We start from the raw sequence: 19973 nt of genomic DNA, 5'->3' as shown, positions 1-19973 counted from the left end.
TGGCAGCCTGGACGGGAGGGAGGTTTGGGGGAGAAAGCATACGTGAATACGTGTGACTGCGTCCTTTCACCATTCACCTGAAACCATCACAACACTGTTCATCGGCTATACCCCAATACAAAATAAGAAGAAGTTTAAAAAATAAAAAAAAAATTATAAATTTTTTAAAAGGAGGTAGATTTTTAAACAAGATTAACATCAACATTGATAAATAGTGTTGTATTGATACATATTCTCTATGTGATATGATAAAAATGGGTCTCATAACTATATTTTAATTATGAAAAATATCTTAAGGCAAATATCAATAGAAGGGTATCCTAGAAAATGCCTGACAAGTACTTCTCAAAAATCATCAAGGTCATCAAAACTGAGGAAAGTCTAAGAACTGTCACGGCCACAAGGAGCGTAAGAAGACAACATGTAAATATGTACTATGGTATCCTGTGGAGTCTGGGAACAGAAAAGGAACATTAGGTAAAAACTAAAGAAATCTGAATTTAAGGATAAGACATCGATATTGGGCATCAGTATGAATTGATATAATTCATTAATTGTAACAAAGGTATTACACTAATGTAGGATGTTAATAATAGCAGAAGCTGGGAGTATATGGGAACTCCATATGTTATTTTATTCATTTTTCTGTAACTCTAAAGCTATTCTAAAGGATGCATTTTTAAAACAAGGAAAACAAAAATCAAAGTGCCTAGTGGCTTTAGCTGGAACAAGTTTAGCAAATGAATGATAATATTGTAATACAACCCAAAGACTAAAATAAATATCCTTGAGTCCATTCTGATAAAAACAAAATAAATAAACAAACGTAGAAGCAATGGTGAAAATAGAAAGTTCTCGTTAGAATACTCAGTAAAATTTACTGCAGGCAGGAACCACTGATAGATGTTGAAATTAGTGTACAGAGTTTAAGGAGAACAGGTATTTGCATAGCCTCAAAGCATCTACTCTAAAAGAATTATTTATAAATTGCAAAGGTAAAAATAGTAACTTGACAGGGAAGAAACTAGAAGATACCACTTTAAGGATAAAGGTTAACATTATCAGCAACAAAACATTTTGGTATAATGCACCCTTGATCCAACACACAGAAAAGCACATCATTGCATAAATCCAGTGCAGTCATGACAAAACATACGATGAACCAACAATGGACATTGTACGGAATAGCCATTCAGTACTCTTCGAAAGTCTCAAGGTCATGAAAGCCAAGGAAAAGCTGAGGGACTCTCATGGTTGGAGGAGACCAAGGTAACATGAAAATAAACGCAATGTGAGAACCTGGATTAGATCCTGAAACAGGGTGCAAAATGAAAAAGGTCTGTGGTTTAGGAAAAAGTCTGTGGCATCAAACAATGTTGACTCCTTAGAGGATAATTATATTGGAGCTGCGTAAAATGCTAACATTAAAAGGGCCAGAGTCACTGGCTGTACACCAGTAACTAACACAACATTGAAAATCAACTCCACAAAAATTACATATTTTTTTAAAGAGAGCCAGGTTGGAAGGGATAAAGGGAATTCTTTGTACTAGTTTTGCAACTCTTCTGCAATTCTAAAAATATCATAAAATAAAAAGTAAAAAATAAACAAAAAACCAAATCTTCATTACAAAATTTTTTACACCAACGAGAATTTACTCATTTTATTTGAGAGACTTTTTGAGGCAATGTCTTTTCAGCTAAGTGAGGGCATTTAGCTAAGAACCATCAAGGGATAAATAATCTCTGCACTCTTAATTAAATGATAAGGCAACATTTTCCTTCTTCAAGAATGTAAGAACTCTTTCAAAATATATATTCTCCTGTCATTTTTAAAAGAACAAATTCCTTGCTCTATAATGCATTCTAAAATACCTTCAGCTTGGGAAGGAGATTTCTTTCAGGTCAAATGGGTTTCAATTATTTGAGAAACTGTATTTAACTATGACTCAAAGCCAGGTGCATAATAGAAGCCAAGGAAAGAAACAACTCATCCAGCCAGTTCAGACATCCAGTGACTTTCTTCAGCCTAATAAGCTGTTACCATAGTCTCCAATTTATCAACAGCTAAATCTCTTAGAAACACAATGTGACTTGTAGCATTTCATGAATGTATTCATTCCAGCAGTAATTTTACCAAGAAAGTACCTTTATCTATGTAAACTTACTCAGCTGTATAAACTAAATACAAACTTTAGAGGAGTTTGTAGGTAGAAAAACCCAGAGGTTTTAATCTGATAATCTGGTAACATAATGGTAGGACTAGATTTAAAACATGTTACTTGATAGTCTTCCCAAAGTTCCAATTCTATTCCAAGGGCCAGCTACAAGCGAAATGCTTTTCAGGCCCTGAAGAGACAGAGTTATCTGTCATGGGATGTGATCCTCCCCACCCCTCCCCCAGGACTTTTGCATTAACCCAAATATCACTTTTTTTTTCCTTAACTGAGTTATAATTAACATACAATAATTTATTAGCTTAAGGTGTATGACATAGTGATTCAATATTTTTATGAATTATGAAATGATCATAGCAGTGAAACCAGTTACCATCAGTCACCATGCAAAGTTGTTACAATATTATTGACTATACTTCCTCTGTGCATTACATTATATCCCCAGGACTTAGTCATTCTGTAGCTGGAAATTTGTAACTCTTTCTAGAAAAACATATCTTCATTTTTTGTAAGTTTATGTGTTCAACAAATGTTTACCATTTACCTGGACCAACTTTGTGCTAAATACTGAGGATAAAGACATGAAAGAAAATGAACATGTTCATGTACTAGTGATGGTGATGTTCATGAAAGCACATCACAATTTCTTCTGAAAATTATGTACATTCCTATCCTATAGGAGCAGAGAGATGGCTTATACTGGGGAGGATGAAACTTATGGAAAGGAATAAAAAGTCTTCAGGAGGAAGGATGGCCTTTTACTATAATTCTCCATTTTCCTCACTGGATTGAGGATCACAGTTTCCTCATGTTTCATGACAAGGACCAAAAGTTACTAATGTTGAAGGAAGGAAGGAGATTGGTTTTATTTTGTCCTTTTCAATAGAAGCTCTAATGTAGATAATAGATGGCATATTTACATATTAACAGTGTGTTTCTCTGGAATGTTGTAAAGGAGTGTTTCTACATAATATTTCTAATCAGTCATTCCAGTTGACTGATTCTGGAGCTCTTACACATGCTAATCTACCTCTAAACCCATGGGGCTTTTAATCTGACCATGTCCCTCAGAATTAGGCTCACTGGGCTTCCCTGGTGGTCAGATGGTAAAGAATCTGCCTGCAAAGCAGGGGACCTGGGTTCGATCACTGGGTCAGGAAGATTCCCTGGAGAAGGGAATGGCAACCCACTCCAGTATTCTTGCCTGGCGAATTCCATGGACAGAGGGGCCTGGTGGGTTATAGTCCATGGGGTCACAAAGAGTCAGGCACAGCTGAGCAATTTTCATTTTTACTACACCAGAACCACCATTAATTTTTATTCTGTTTCAACTGTAGATAGCTAAAAGATCAGGAAATTAAAATTTTTATCAAGCACGTCTGAAAGCATTTACAGAGTTTGTTTTCTTGCTGCCAATCTCTGCCTAACAAGGTTATAATTATTTGCCTTGCCCTATTACACTTATCACTGTTATTAATTATTTCATAAATCCTCCAAAGGCAAAGATTTGAAACTGAAGCTGAAGTACATAGCAATACACAGAACTGTTCTGGGGTTTTAAATGAGGGAACTAGTACTTTGGGTCGGAGATAGGAATTAACACATATTTTTTAAAGATGTTGGTATTTGAAACACAACTTGACTACTTGGCGGAGGAGGTATTCCAATCAGAAGAACCAGAATTAGATTAGAAGCCAGAGTACAAGGAGAAAATAGAAAACAGTCACCAAATGAATAGGATGACAAAAATGAAAACGTGTGTGATTTAATTACTTTCCTCATGGAACCCACAGGCTAATGAGATATGCCTGGAAATTCACTATCTAGAGAGAGATGCCTAGAAAGGCACATTAGGAATATGATGTTGAGACCAGGCTGAGATGATTCTTCAGTTAACAAGATATAGGGAAGGATTTTCCCGGTGGTTCAGTGGCTGAGTCCATGCTCACAATGCAGGGGGCCCAGGTTCAAGCTCTGCTCAGGGAACTGGGCCCCACGTGCCAGAACTGAGAGCTCACCCAAGCCTCAGCTAAGACTGAAGACCCCATGTCCTGCAACTAAAACCCGGTGCAGACAAATGAATATTTGTTTTTTTAATTTAAAAAGCAAGTTATAGGTAGCTACTGAGGACTTTTAATTATGAAAAATAGGTGCTCAAACCTATGCTTTATGAAATTTAAGCCAGAAGCACTATTTAGGACAAATTGTAGTGTGATGAAGCAAGAGGCAACAACAAGTCAAATAGCATGAGAAGCATTAAGAGAAATTTTACCAATAAAGAAGGTTTCAAATCCTACTGAGGCAGGAGACAGATGCTCCCCACCCCCCAGGGTAAAGCTATTGGAAATTCATTCCCTGTGGATCAAAACTCCAAGACGAGAATAGCAGGACAATTAAGACAGGAGGCTGGGCCCTGCAAAGACCATGTGTTTCTCTTTCTTGAAGTCAGGAGACTTCCCTGATTCCACATGCGCAGAAAGGCTCCTTGGGGTCAAAGAGGAATTACGACAAGGGATGTTCTACCTGGATGCCTTTTCGGTAAAATCCATCTTGACTAAGAGATGTGTGCGCCCACATGGGAGGGTCCTGAGAGTCATCAGATATGGGCTCTGAACGAGGCAAATCAAAATGATTGGCCAAAGGAAAACCGGAAGGAATGCCCCGTGAAAGTAATTCAGACTGCCGCCAGGGCCTGACTCAGAGACTGTCTCTCCGTGAGTCTGCCCGTGTGTCTATCTGCACATACTGTACATTTTCCCCCTCCTAATAAATACTTCACTGTCTCATCACTTTCCATCTGTGTGAAAATTCTTTTCTGCCCAACTGAAGGGCCAGGACCCTGGTCTTGGGGCTAGAATCTGGAGCTTTCGCCACCACGATCCAGCCCGTCTCTGGCTGGGAACCCAAGCCCTGCTCCAAGTCATTGCAGGACAAGGCCACTTGAGATCACTACTGGTCTATAAATTCCTGGGGCTCAGAGCGTATCCACTTTCTTCACCACTTTATTTTCAGTGTCCAATCTGGGATTAGGCAAGCAACAGGGCCTCAGGAAGTATTGGCTGAATGAGTGAATTTCATCCAGATATTTTTATTCTTTTTGAGCAGATAGATATATTATTAAGGTATAGTTGATCTATATTATTTCCAAGTATCCAACAATGATTCAACTTTTTTCATAGATTATACTCCATTTAAGATTGTTATGAAATGTTAGCTGTATTCCCTGTGGTGTAGTAGAATTGTTTATTCATATTATTTATTATTATAATTATAATATATATTTCTGAGTTATTAGAAAACTTGCTTATTTTATAGCACCTTGTGCTTCTTCAGCCCGTTTCCCTAACTTGCCCTTCCCCACATCCCTCTCCCAACTGGGAACCACTCGTTTGCTCTCTTTATCTGTTTTTTTACAGTCATTTTTTTTTTTTATATAGAACTCCTAAATTATTAGGATGAGATGCACATGCGAAGTATGGGGGGGTATCGGAGGGGCGTCCTATGGGTAACTAGCCTCTCCCATGGCCTGGATATTTAACCCCAGAGATTCTCATAAAGATGGAGTTGAGTTCTTCCATCTCACTCATGGAAGAGACGGAAGGATCTCTGATCACACATTCAGACAGGATATAATCGTTTGTAAGAAAACTGCTAAGGACATTGATCTCCATGAAATTAGGTCTAATTTCCTAGGCAATTCCTTTCTCATCTTGGACATCTGTTCTTAATAGCAAACACCCAGAGTGGCAAGATAAGTCATTCTGGACTTTGCTCCCCTCACAGGAAGAACAACTAACAGCTACTGATGAAGAAGACATCACTGAGAGAATCCTGGAGCCTGGTGTTGAGGCTGAAGAGCCCCATGCATGCAGAGACCAAGAAAGACTGCATTGGAAGACAAGGAAACTGGTTCAACTTGACCGCGCCGCCCTCCCCCAAGAGAGGTCTCCCCGAGTCTGTGCTCCTCCAGCGGGAAACCGGGGCCCAGCAAGGACCAGCAGCCACACGGGAAGGTGGGTCACCTGGCAGAACCCCTGCTTCTGTTCCGACCTCCCCTCCGCACCCCCGGGACTGCAGAGGCATCTGCAAGGCCCAGCCACTGGACACCTGATCGGAGAGACGGGGAGAGGGCTCGTGCCGGCCACCATCGCTCAAGCAGTATCCCCATGGGAGGCCTCGCTTTTCTGCAGATCACAGTGGGTAACTGCCCAAGGACGTCACCAACAGGCACAGCAAGACCCCCAGTCTGAGCCAAGGGCTGAAGGAAGGTCTCTGCCAAAGCAGACCTGTGACATCTGGAAGAGTCTGATCACTCAAATGAGCAGACACAAGGAAAGGAATCATGGGTAATGAAAAATCAGGTAAATACAATGGTACCAAAGGACACCAATAAATTTCCAGTCACTAACCCTAAAGAAATGGAGATGTATCGACTTTCAGACAAGTAATTCAGAATAATAGTTTTAAGGAAGCTTAGTGAATTAAAAAAAAGCACACAGATAGACAACAAATTAAAATTAGGGAAGCAATGCATGAACAAATTGAGAAGTTCCACAAAGGAATGGAAACTTTTTTTTTTTTTAAGAAACAGCAACCTACAGTTGAAAAAATATTCAAACTGAATAATTCAATAGAGACTTTTTTTCAGAACTAAACTCAATAATGCAGTAAATGTACCATTGACCTGAAAGATATTCAAAATTACATAGTCAGAACTACAAAAAGAGTAAAGAATAAAATGGGGTGAAGAACATCTACAGGATTTACAGGGCACAATGAAAAGAAACAAAATTTACATTTTGTTAATTCCAGAAGGAGAGAGAGAGCAAGAGACAGAACATATACTTAGATCAATAATGGCTGAAAACCTCTCAAACCTAGGAAGAGAAACTGACCTCCAGACTAGGATGCCTGAAGGACCCCAAACAAGTCTACACTTAGACGTATTATAATTACATGATCAAAAGTCAAAGGAAAATAATTTTAAAAAGCAGTCAGACTAAAGAGAAAAGTTGCATACAAGGGAATCCAAGGTGGATTTCTCAACAGAAACTTTCCAAATCGGGAAAGAAAAAAAGGACATATACAAATATTGAAAGCAAAAAACAAACAAACAAACAAAATCAGTCTATCGAAAATTCTACACCTGGCAGAGTCATCCTTCAGAAATAGAGGAAAGAGAAAGACTTTTCTGAAAATCAAAGGCTGAGGAAGCTCACTGCCTCTGTACCTGCCTTGCAGGAATCTCTGAAGGGAGTTCTTCCGGGGAAAACAATGACACTAATTAACATCAGAAAAACCTGAGAAAGAGAACATAACATTCACTGGGAATGCTAAATACACAAAGTTAGGCTTTGCATATGGTCGTGGTGGTGCATAATTCACTAACCACTGTAATTTGAAAGTTGAAAAAATGAATATAGCAATAATAACAATAAATACAACAATCTCCTATTAGTTACACAATATTAAAACATGTAAATTGTAATAGTAATAACAAAAATGTGAGGGGGAGGAGAAATAAAAATGCAAAGTTTAGGAATTCTATTAAAGTTAAGTTGTTAACAACTTAAAGTGCTATGATTTTGAGATTACATAAGCCTCATGGCAGCCACAAGGGAACTGTAGCAATTACACGAAAGAACTTGATAAAGAACTTAAAGCACTGATGTTAAAAGAAAGAAGACAGCAGGATAAAAAACAATGAATCTACCCCCCCCCCAAAAAAAAAAAACAAAGCAATGAACAAAACGGCAATAGTGAATCTTTGCATACATGCTTAGTCATGTAAAGACATGGAGTCTTTACAGCTCCATGGATTGTAGCCTGCCAGACTCCTCTGACAAGAACACTGGAGTGGGTTGCCATGCCCTCCAGGGGATCTTCCCGACCCAGCGACTGAACCCGAGTCTCTTGCATCTCCTGCATTGTCAGGCAGACTCTTATCACTGAGCCACCTGGGAAGCCCTAGTAAGTATTTATCAGACAACAGTTCACAATAAATAAACAGGTTAAATTCTCTAATCAAGGGCATGAAACGACTACAGGTTAAACAACAGGATCTGAGGATATGCTGCCTACAGAGACTCACTTTAAAGAAATATATAAACCGAGAGTGAAGAATGGAAAAAGATATTTTAAGCAAATGATAGCAAAACAAAAGCAGGGGTAGCTACACTTACGTTAGACAAAATAGACTTTAAAAAGAGACAAATAAAGTCTTTATACAATAATAAATTGATCAACCCATCAAGAAGACACAATGGTTGCAAATACTTATGCTTCCAATAGTGGCACACCTAAATACATAAAGCAAACCCTAAAAGAGCTAAAAGTGGAAAGAAACAGCAGTTCATTTATAGTCGGGGGCTTCAGTACCTCACTCTCAATAAGGGCTAGGTCATTCAGACAGAGAATCAGTAAGGAAATTGCACGTTTGATCTATTTTGTGTCTAAATCCATTTGCATGTTTACACAAAACTTTATTTCAAAATTCTGTTTGTAACTTGCACAACTCTCCTTTTGCACATATTTTCAAGCTAGCCTGACTTTTTTAAATTAAAGAATGTCATCCACACCCTTATCTCTGAACTAGTTACCCCATTATAATATTTCTCTGTTCTCTCGTTCTCTCTACTTTTATGAAAGCAACTACTCTCTAAGAACTTAGCTCAAGTTCTTCTTTGAAATACTTCTTCCTGTTCTTACTTTCCATTTCTCCTCACCACCCACCCATTACAGAATCTCATGCTACTTTCACAATATTAACTTGGTACCTGTGTTTTCTTCTTTCGCTAGCCTCTTATGTATGCATTTTTTCTCCCCAGGAGAAGGTTCCACTTTTCTACTATATAAGGGTAGGACCATTTTTCTTATCCCTGATATATCTGTATAAGATGAGCAAATGAATGGGAAGATGCATTAGTGACAACTTTGGCTATTCTCAAACTGCATATTCTTTAGGATGAACTTGCTCATACATCTGTTCTCTGAATTTTTGGAAGTTTTATCTACAGAGTTCTGTATCACCAAAGTCTCCAAGTCACCTTTTACAATTTCATAAAGAAATATAGGGGATGAACAGACCCCATTATATAGGCTGTTTTCCAGAGCTAAAAGTCTGCCCTTAAAAAGTGACAACTGCATAAGTGTGTGTGGTTGTTCTCGATCACAGTATTTCTTACTGTTACAGTTCATATTCAGTGTCTTTCCTTAGTCAAATAGTTGGACATATTTTAAAATATCCATGTTCAAACACTGTACAGTCATAATGATACACACAGTGAAATGGGGAATATAGTAATACATGTCATTAGAACATGATCCAAGAAACATTTAGAAAACAATGTCTTTGAGGTAATTCTCTTTTTAAAAACATGATTGTTACTGCTCTTGAATATACTTGACAGATTTCCAGACGACCATTCAGCTTTATACACAATGTGTGTGTGTGTGCGTGTGTGTGTGTGTGCGTGTCTGTGTGTGTGAATCATTCAGTCATGTCTGACTCTTTGTGACCCCATGGACTGTCTCCCACCAAGTTCATCTGTCCATGAAATTCTCCAGGCCAGAATACTGGGGTGGGCAGCCGTTCCCTTCTCCAGGGGATCGTTCCAACCCAGGGATCGGAACCTGAGTCTCCTTCGTTGCAGGTGGATTCTTTACCCTCTGAGCCACCAGGAAAGACCTATACACAGGGACCAGAGGATAACTATATTCCCAAATTTCAAGTTAAGTTTACAAAATTAACTTCTTCAATCAATATATTTGTACCATCGCCTTTTATTAAAACATGATTTCATGATTCAAAGATCCCTCCACCACCTTTGCCCACTTTTCCCAGATAATATTTCATGATTTGGCAAATTAGCTAGAAGTCTGGTTAATAATTTAAAGGTCTCTGATAAAGACTACAGCTCAGCTATCTCGTAGCTCAAATATTTTAGTAATGATAACCCAAAGTCGAATCCAAACACATAAATCATTGAAGGATTTTTTTTGCAAGATGACAGCTTATTTTCCTTGGCTTCTTCTCACAGCTCACATCAATTCCAGATTTACATTCACAAGCTGAATCTCAGGAAAACTTCATGTTAAAGTACAAAAACTCAATATTTGGTAAGACATGAAAAGGGACTTCTGCATGAAATATTCATAAGCATCAGACAATTATTTACTCATAAATTAAAGCTAGTTAAATTTTATAAGTTGGGGGTGCAAAATAGCAAGCACTACATAGGACTCCTCTTAGCCATAGAGTGGTTTTTCTTTGATGGAATACCCCTGAATAGCTGCCAGAAATCAGTCTGTAAGCACTGTGGATCACGCCCTCATTCACATTGGGAGGGGAGGCTGCCACCCCAAAGTGAGTTCAAGTAAGAAGAGTCTGCCCTGGCAATTGACACGCAATGGGAGAAAACTCTAGGAAATGTGGATACAGGGAAGTAGCAGTGAAACCTGTGGGCAAACAGCAGTTGGTTGAGGTCTGCGCATTCATTCCACCAAGCATTACTGAGCCCTGTGTTCCCTGGGAATGAAAAGTGGTGCAGACTAAATCCTAGCCCACAAGGCGTCAATCTTGGAGGAGGAAATGGCAGCCCACCCCAGTATTGCTTCGTAAAGAGTCGCATGGACACAGGAGCCCGATGGGCTCTCGTCCTTAGGGTCACAAAGAGTCAGACACGACTGAGCAACTTAGCCCACACACACATAGGGTGTCAATGGACTTAGGTTGATCTAGAAAGCTCTTCTTTGGGAGTAAAGACTTTTAAGAAAAATATCTAATTTTAATGAAGGCAGAGAATAAATACTTGGTGATTTCCATGCTACATATTGAACCAAGAATCAGAATCAGTTTTAGAAAACAGAGGCAAATGTTGGAAAAATCATGACATGGACTGTGTGTCCTCTTACTTCCTCAACGTCCTGGCATTTTCTACCACTCTTTATCTTGTTTCCTTAATTCCTAACTCCCAAATATATTTATGTCTGTCAATATCTTCTCTATTCTATCAAAAGTCATCTCAAGCACATTCACACTCAATAAAAGCTACTCAAATTCCTTAGAACATTATTTGCTTCCAAGGGTATTTGCATTTTACCCAGAGAAAGAAAAATCGAGCAGCAGTGTCTGTTTGAGAAATCTTAGGCGGCAGGCTGCAGACGAGGCAGACTCTGAAGGTGACTGTGGACACCGCTGACCGCTCAATTCCTCTGCTGAAGACGATAACCTATTTCCAAAAAAAAAAGAGTGGTGAGATTGAACTGATAACCCAGATCCATTGAAGGACATTAAAATTTGCTGCTACTAACTCTCATCAGGCACAGATTCCTCCTACTAAAGTTTCTGTCACTAAGTCAATACATCAGGGTATTGACCTTACCTGGTTCAGCTCTGAACCCTGGGTGGGCTGCAACTGTGAGTCAAGCTTGGTGTTCCCGTCGGCAGTCGGTGAAGGCCGTCCTTGGCACTCTTATTCCCACACTGGCAACTTGGGATTAGTTGGTTTTTTCATTGCTACTACTTTTGACCTTGTACTAGTAACAGGAACAAAACAAAACCAAAAAAAAGCCCTTAGGCACTGCTGCTTTTTCCACATCCATCTCAAAACTGAAGACCGGGGCTAAAGGTGCTCAGGACTTTCCCCTCTGCTCAGAAAGATAAAGCTGTGTTTGAATTCCATGTGGCATTACGTTGCTTATGGCAGCTTCATAGAGCCAAAGCGTGTAGAGAAATTAGTTGGAACACAGCTATTACAGGTAATCTCAGCTCATTACCTACTACAAGATATAACATGCTAGGTAATGTTCAGAGTTAAGGACATTCTTCCAAGGATATAGTCAAAACTAACCTCTTCCCCCTCTAAAAGCCCCCTAAATTTTGAAAAGAATCTCAAACTCAGAGAAGTTGAGGGAACAGGCATACATTAGACACTCATTTCCCATTCATTTAGATTCAACAACTGTCAGCATCACTTAGGCACATTTGCTTTATCACCTCCCTATCCGTTCACCTCTCTTTCTCACGGCTCCCCCTTGCTCAGCTATCTTCTAAAAGACCCTGCAACTAGGGTTATATGACTATTTCCTCATGGTTAGATTCAAGAGAAACACTTTTGGCACGAATGTCACAAAGATGAGATGACTTATTTTCCATTGCATTCCACTGGGAGCACATAATATCTATTTGCTCCATAAATGGTGATTCTAAGTTTTGTATCTGACTTTAGATATCTTATCTCTTCCTAATAAAGGATTTTTTTTCCCTTTTATAAGTACTCAAGAGTCTACATGTATATGGCACTAAAAGACAAAGATTCTGCTTTTCAATAACCTTTCACCCAAAGATTTAAATATTTATTGCATGCTCCCTGCTAGAATCCAATAGGGCTGACATTTGAACAATGAGAGGTTGGGGGTGCAAACCCATCACACAGCTGAAAATCCACGTATGTTTGTCTGACTTCTGTATCTCCATCAGCGGATTCAAGTAACTGCATGCAGTACTGTGGTATTTAGTGAAAGATGTCTGCATGTATATATATGGATCCTTAGAGTTCAAACCCATGCTATTCAAGGGTCAACTGTATTACATTGTAGCTGTAAAATGATGATTCTGAAATTTTAAAATTTCTGCCACATATCTCAGTCATATCACAGTACACTTTGGGTTTGATCATATACATAAAAGAAAATTTTATAGCAATCAGAGCACACAGGTCAAGAAGGAAAGGAGTGAACTGTATCAGTATTGTATAAGCTTGCTTTGCTATTTGTATAGTAATATATTATCACTTGAAAGCAGTTTACAATAAAAATGCACACTATGAATCCTAATGTGTCTATTAAAACAATATAAAGAATTCCAGCTAAAAGGCCCACAAAGGGGATTAATGAAAGTCATTTTTAAAAAATCAGTTGATCCAAAAGAAGGCAGGAAAAGGAAGATAGAGAAAACAAAGTATTGTGGGCCTCCAAGATGGCAACACAGTAAGATTCTGAGCTCGACTCCTCCCGAGGACACACCGAACCCACAGCCACTTACTGAGTGGTCTCCTCCAAAAAGGACCTGCACGCCCGCTGAGCGGCTCGTCTCGGTCAGCACAGAAGCAGGGGCCCGCTGTGAGGCCAGCCGGACGGACGGGGGCTGTCTTGCCATAAACCTCACCACTGATTCACTCTGTTGTATAGCAGAAACCAACACAGCACTGTAAATCGACTATATTCAAATAAAGATTAAAAAATAATAATAAGCAAAGCACGCGCACACACACGGAAAGCCCCTGGCCCTCGGGTCGCTGAGAGGCTGGGGTCTGACGAGCTCCTCTCCGGGATGGGATGCGCTCTGACCCACTTCCCGCTCCCCGCTCCATGGCAGCCCGGAGGAAGCGGTCCTCCAGCTGCCGTCGCCGTCTTTCCCCGCCTCGGTTCTCCTTCCCCGCGCCCCGCGGTGCGAGTCTCTGGACAGACTGGTGCCTCAGGTTCCGCAGGCGAAGCCCGGGACACACCCTTTACCTGCCTGGCTCTGAAGCCCATGTGATTCTCCAAACTGCCCCCAAGGAATAGCTGATAATATTCTACCGCCATTTTATAAAGGAAAGTCTCTGAGCGTCAGAGAGTGCCCAGGACTCGACCCCAGTAGCCCCGTAAACTAATTCTGGAGACCCTGAGTAAGCCCAGGTCCCTCTGGTGTTAAGGTACGGGATCTGATCTTTACACTTGGCTGACCCCAATGACAAATTTTAGAAAGGATCTGAATTATCTGTTACTGTGTAACAAACTACCCTCAAAGTTAGTGATCTACAATAGCAACAATTTCTTACTCAGCTCACACCTCTGCTCTCTGGGTAGGGCTCAGCAGGGCATCACATGGGTGGTTCTGACGATCCACTTCTAAGGAGAGTCACTTACCTGGCTGACAAATTGGTTCCAGCTGTCAGCCAAGCGCATTGCGGGGATTTTTTGAGGACTTCATGGAGCTTTTGGCATAGGTTAGCTGTACTTTCTTCATTTGTATAGCAATTAAATCCCAAAAGTAAGCCTCCCAATAGTACCGGGAAGAAGCTACATCATCTTTTATAATCTATAAACCAAAAGTTACATAGTATAGTCACAGCTCACCTGGATTCCAGGGGAGGTTATGAATTCCTCTCTCGGTGGGAGGTACACCAACAGCACATCATAAAGAGAACAGGTTAGATGGAACATGATGGAGTCATCTTTAAAAAACAAATAATCTAGAGTGTTATCTCTCAAAGTATGGTCCTTATACCATCTCAACAAAAACTACCTGGCGGACATGCTCAAATAATGTCATATGTTCATGCTGAGAAATATATAACTTAAAACTTTAATTTTCAGTCCCAGGAATATACATTTTTAACAAATTATTTGGGTGAGGTTTTTGCAGCGTAAAATTTGAGCATCGCTTATCCAGCCAAACTTTCTCACTTGAGAGAACAAGAAAATAAGAACTAGAGAAGTTAAATGACTTTCCCAAGAATACAGAGTTAAATATACAGCCTCTCTTGAGGAGTGTGTTACTGTTGAATTATAGGTTTACCTCAGAGATATCATGGGTTTGGTTCAGAGGAATAAACAAATATCACAAACAATGCAATAAATTGAATATCTCGAAAAAGTGAGTCACACAAGCATTTGTGGTTTCCCAGTGCATATAAAGTTATGTATACAATGCTGTATTCTATTAACTATGCAACAGCATTATGTCTAAAAAGACAATGTGTGCACCTTAATTTAAAAGTATTGCTACAGTTGCTAACCACCGTCTAACAACGCAGGGCTGCCACACAGCTTCAATCTGTAAAAAAGACAGTGTCTTCAAAGCAGTGTGATGCAGTAGTGAGGTATGTCTATATCTGCATTAAAAACAAGGTCTTTTGTGATATTTATCATAAAGATAAAAAAAATATTAAGCCCAGGGAAGAGAATTGCAAACTCAAACGCCTACAGGGGTGAGGAGATGGTAGAAATGATGGTGTCAGACCAGATAGTAACATAAAATAAGATAAAACAGGAAACTAGGGACTTCCCTGGCAGTCCAGTGGTTAAGACTGCAAATGAAGCAACTGACAAAGAATTCATCTGAAAAATATACAAGCAGCTCATGCAGCTCAATACCAGAAAAACAAACGACCCGATCAAAAAATGGGCCAAGGAGCTAAACAGACATTTCTCCAAAGAAGACATACAGATGGTTAACGAACACATGAGAAGATGCTCAGCATTACTCATTATCAGAGAAATGCAAATCAAAACCACAGTGAGGTACCAACTCATGCCAGCCAGAATGGCTGCTATCAAAAAGTCTACAAACAATAAATGCTGGAGAGGGTGCAGAGAAAAGGGAACCCTCTTACACTGTTGGTGGGAATGCAAACTAGTACAGTAACTATGGAGAACAGTGTGGAGATTCCTTAAAAGACTGGAAATAGACTTCTATATGACCCACCAATCCCACTGCTGGGCATACATACCGAGGAAACCAGAATTGAAAGAGACACGTGTAACCCAGTGTTCATCACAGCACTGTTTACAATAGCCAGGGCATGGAAGCAACCTAGATGCCCATTGGCAGATGAATGGACAGGAAAGCTGTGGTACATATACACAATGGAATATTACTCAGCTATAAAAAAGAATGTATTTGTGTCAGTTCTAATGAGATGGATGAAACTGGAGCCTTTTATACAGAGTAAAGTAAGTCAGAAAGAAAAACACCAATACAGTATATTAACACATATATATTGAATTTAGAAAGATGGTAATGATGACCCTATATGCAAGACAGCAAAAGAGACAGATAAAGAACAGATTTTTGGACTCTGTGGGAGAAGGCAAGGGCGGGATGATTTGAGAGAATAGCATTGACACATGTATATTACCATATGTGAAACAGATCACCAGCCCAGGTTGGATGCATGAGACAAGTGCTCGGGGCTGGTGCACTGGGATGACCCAGAGGGATGGGATGGGGAGGGAGATGGGAGGGGGTTTCAGGATGGGGAACACATGGATACCCATGGCTGATTCATGTCGGTACATGGCAAAAACCACTACAATATTGTAAAGTAATTAGCCTCCAATTAAAATTAATTAATTAATTTTAAAAAGACTGCATTCCAGTGCAGGGGGCAAAAGTTTGACCCTCGGTGGGGACAGTAAGGCCTCACAAGCTGTGCAGGGCAGTCACAAACATGCCGAAACAACAGCAGGAAACGGGAACGGGCGGAGCTATAAACCCCGAACAGTCTGGCTGAGCGCAGACCCAGGGGCACGTGAGATCCCATTCAGGACTCGGAACACTTCACCTGGAAAATAACACAAAACCCACGGCCACTACAGAAAAAAGGTCACAAAACGGAAACAGACTCTGGGCATGGAGGACTAACATAGTTCCCGGAGAGGAAGGGCGGAGGGGACAGGCTGGGAGTCCGCACGGACACGTCCATGCTGCTGTGTTTAAATTCCGTGGCCGACAAGGACTACCACACAGCATGGGGAGTGCGGCTCAATACTCTAATAACCTGAATGGGGAAATAGCTTGAAAAATAACAGATACACATATATTTATAGCTGAATTGATTTGCTGTAGACATGAAACTGACACAAACACTGTCAATCCACTAAGTCCTAATATAAAAATTCTAAAAAAGATTACAGAATGATAGAGAAATAAAAGATCTGTGGAAGTCAACCATTGCTTTGGTTCAAAGATGATTTCAGTGCTTCACACTGTACTTGCAGGCAAGAATGTTTGCTGAATGTTTATTGAATAAAAGGTAGGATTGGGTAAGAAAAATCAAATTCCAAGGTCTCCAAGAAGTGGCTAAAACTGAGCAAATGACACACAGACTCGTTTGTCCTAAGTATGCACACACATGCACACACACACAAACATACACGCTTAGACTAATAGAAGCCTTCATAACTGCGATTATGCAGAAAAAATTCCTTTAGAATTGATAATTCCATGAACATGCTTTGTCACTTCTGCAGATAATGGAGTCAATCAAGAGTTTATTGTTCTCCCCAACAGATGTAAGTTCTCCAAAATCAGTCCCCGGGGTTCCTGCTGACTCTTGTTCCTGACCCTTTCAAAAAACAGCTTGCCCTTTTGAGAAATGTTCAATTTTCATGTTTTAATGTTCCCTTATTATGGAAATAAAAACAGCTTGCCCTCTCAAAGCCTGCTGGATCAAAACCTGTTTCTCAGATACTACTCTTATTTTTATGCAAGAGGAGAAGGAAAAATATTATTGAATTCTGGTGAAGAGCCTACCTTTGTTTTATCCAAGTACATCTAAATGCAGCAGAAACAGCCATCCTCTTAAAAAAAAAAAGAAAAAGAAAGATTCCAAGGTAAATAGCCAGAGGCACAGTGGCAAAAACAAGAGCCGCTTTTACACTTCTGGGCCACTGAATAAAGTGTGTTTGAAAGCCTCAGAACCAGCTGAAATGAGGAGGTGCTGCCAGCTGGGGCCTCTGCCGCTGTGAGCCCCCTGGTCTTTGCCTGTTGGGGCCGCTGGGATGCGTCCACACGCCTGCCTTGTCTCTCTGCCATGGCTGATTGCTAATTTCCTGAGTATTAATTACAAAGTTCAGTCCTCCCCCTGTGGAGTCTGAAATAGAGAATGAGGGCTAACTTTAGAACAAAGGCTGTCAAATTCCCCCATCTACTCAGTACATTTAAGGCCAAGGACACACACAGCAAAGAGATACTTTCCTCCCCTTTCAGGAAAATCTCTGTGAAATTAGAATGACTCAAACATTCCTTGCAGGTCCTTAAAATAAAAGGTGACTCTTCAAGGCGTTCCATTTTTGAATGGTCCTAAAAAGATCTTTTTTTTTTTTCTGGGAGATCTAGAAAGAGGGGTAAAATTGTCTCAGCCCCTGAACTGAACACAAGCCAATGTCCTGGTTCTCCTTCCTTGAATGATTCAACCATTGTCTTAGTCACATTGCTGGCCTCCAATTCCCAAATGTGTGCATTGCCCTAGTGTTGTTTTTCAAGAGGAGATGAGAAAGAACTTTAATTAAGCGTTTCACTTTTGATCTCAGAGACACACGGCACACACTGGAGTCGCCAGCTCCTTTCAGCCACAAGGTTCAATTTACAAGCCCCCTCTTAGCCCCCTACCAAGGAGTTGTTTCATGGTTAGTGATTCCCATGGGCACCAGAAAGTCAGAAAGACGGAGGTAAACCACCTTCCTGGCTAATGTGGCCTATGGCAGTAGTGGGGTGCTGTGTTAGCCACAGACATGATTTGACTCACGCACTGTTAGGGGCTTCCTTTAAACCAGAATACAAAGACTTCTCTGGATGCCCAATGGCTAGAACTCCATGATTCAACTGCAGGGGGAATGGGTTCAACCCCTGGTCGGGGAACTAAGATCAGTGGCAAGCCACGTGGAATGGCCAAAGAGCTGTCCCCCACCAAAACAAAGCAAAACAAAAACTCCAACAAAATATACCTTCCATTTTAAACATTTCCCTAACAGTTAAGTGAATGCAGATGTTGGGGATAAGTGAAATCTGAAGCTTGTAAACCCACATCTACTTCTCAGAAACTGAAATATCACCCAGGAAAGAGTTTTAGAATTCTATAAAGTTAAAAAAAAATCATAAATCCTAAAATCAGATTGAAAGCTGGTAATCAATCTCAGTATTGTTCAGGGACTTCGTGATTCAGTCTAGAAAGACATTAACCTTCTGCAGGGCCTCTGTTCCCTCATCAGTAAAACAAGAGATGCAGGAGAGGACAACGGTCCCCAGTCTGTTCTTGCTGAATTTCTAGAGCCATGCCCTGCTTCAGAGGCCAATGGATGTGGTCTTTATGTTGTTGCTGAAAGCTCGCCTTCTCTGTACAACAGTGCCAAATCAAATCTTGGAGACAGTTTTGGGTAGAGTAGAAATGGATAGCTTTATTAGTTTGCCAGGCAAAGGAGGACACCCTGGCCTTCTTGAAAATCTATGTGTCTTAACCTGGAAGGATGTGATGAGAGATTTCATAACAGTGGTCCAAGGCCAAGTTTGCTGAGAAGATTAGGTCTCAGGTGGCCTACCTCCTTGTCCTGATGAACTTCTCTGGTCCCTTTAATCCTGCCTCAGGTGGTTTCCTGGCTTCTCCACCCTTGATTCAATTCAGTTCAGTTCAGTTCAGTCACTTAGTCCGACTGTTTGCGACCCCATGGACTGCAACACACCAGGCTTCCCTGTCCATCAATACCTCCCAGAGTTTACTCAAACTCATGTCCATCACGTCAGTGATGCCATCCATCTCACCCTCTGTTGTCCCCTTCTCCTCCTGCCTATATCTTTCCCAGCATCAGGGTCTTTTCAAATGAGTCAGCTCTTCACATCAGGTGGCCAAAGTATTGGAGTTTCAGCTTCAGCATCAGTCCTTCCAATGAACACCCAGGACTCATCTCCTTTAGCATGGACTGGCTGGATCTCCTTGCAGTCCAAAGGACTCTCAAGAGTCTTCTCCAACACCACAGTTCAAAAGCATCAATTTTTTGGCACTCAGCTTTCTTTATAGTCCAACTCTCACATCCATACATGACCACTGGAAAAACCATAGCCTTGACTAGATGGACCTTTGTTGGCAAAGTAATGTCTGCTTTTTAATATGCTGTCTAGGTTGATCATAGCTTTTCTTCCAAGGAGCAAGCGTCTTTTAATTTCATGGCTGCAATCACCATCTGCAGTGATTTTGGAGCCCCTAAAATCATTTGATTAACAGCTGTTCAAATCTGCCCTTTGGAACTCAGGGCA

The 19973-nt window shown here is 40.5% G+C and overlaps 1 protein-coding gene and 1 long non-coding RNA gene across 2 annotated transcripts in view; one reads left to right on the top strand and one right to left on the bottom strand.

Moving 5' to 3' along the window:
* LOC122432639 overlaps positions 1 to 6547 on the top strand; it is a 102690-nt gene extending 96143 nt beyond the window's left edge. Inside the window, exon 3 of the mRNA XM_043454705.1 lies at positions 5960 to 6547. Within this exon, the coding sequence (XP_043310640.1) occupies positions 5960 to 6526 (567 nt within the window). The 3' untranslated portion in view covers positions 6527 to 6547. The remainder of the gene's footprint in view (positions 1 to 5959) is intronic.
* Positions 6548 to 9951: 3404 nt separating this feature from the next.
* LOC122432486 lies at positions 9952 to 15198 on the bottom strand. Its single transcript, XR_006266839.1, has 4 exons — positions 14297 to 15198; positions 13221 to 13394; positions 11560 to 11713; positions 9952 to 11406 (listed from the first exon to the last, which is right to left on the bottom strand). It is a non-coding gene; the product is annotated as an uncharacterized LOC122432486 (long non-coding RNA).
* Positions 15199 to 19973: the final 4775 nt, after the last annotated feature.

Source organism: Cervus canadensis, chromosome 31, assembly GCF_019320065.1.
Source record: "Cervus canadensis isolate Bull #8, Minnesota chromosome 31, ASM1932006v1, whole genome shotgun sequence".
NCBI lineage: Eukaryota > Metazoa > Chordata > Mammalia > Artiodactyla > Cervidae > Cervus > Cervus canadensis.
Note: the sequence above shows the minus strand (reverse complement) of the source record. Positions and strands in the feature narration are given on the sequence as shown.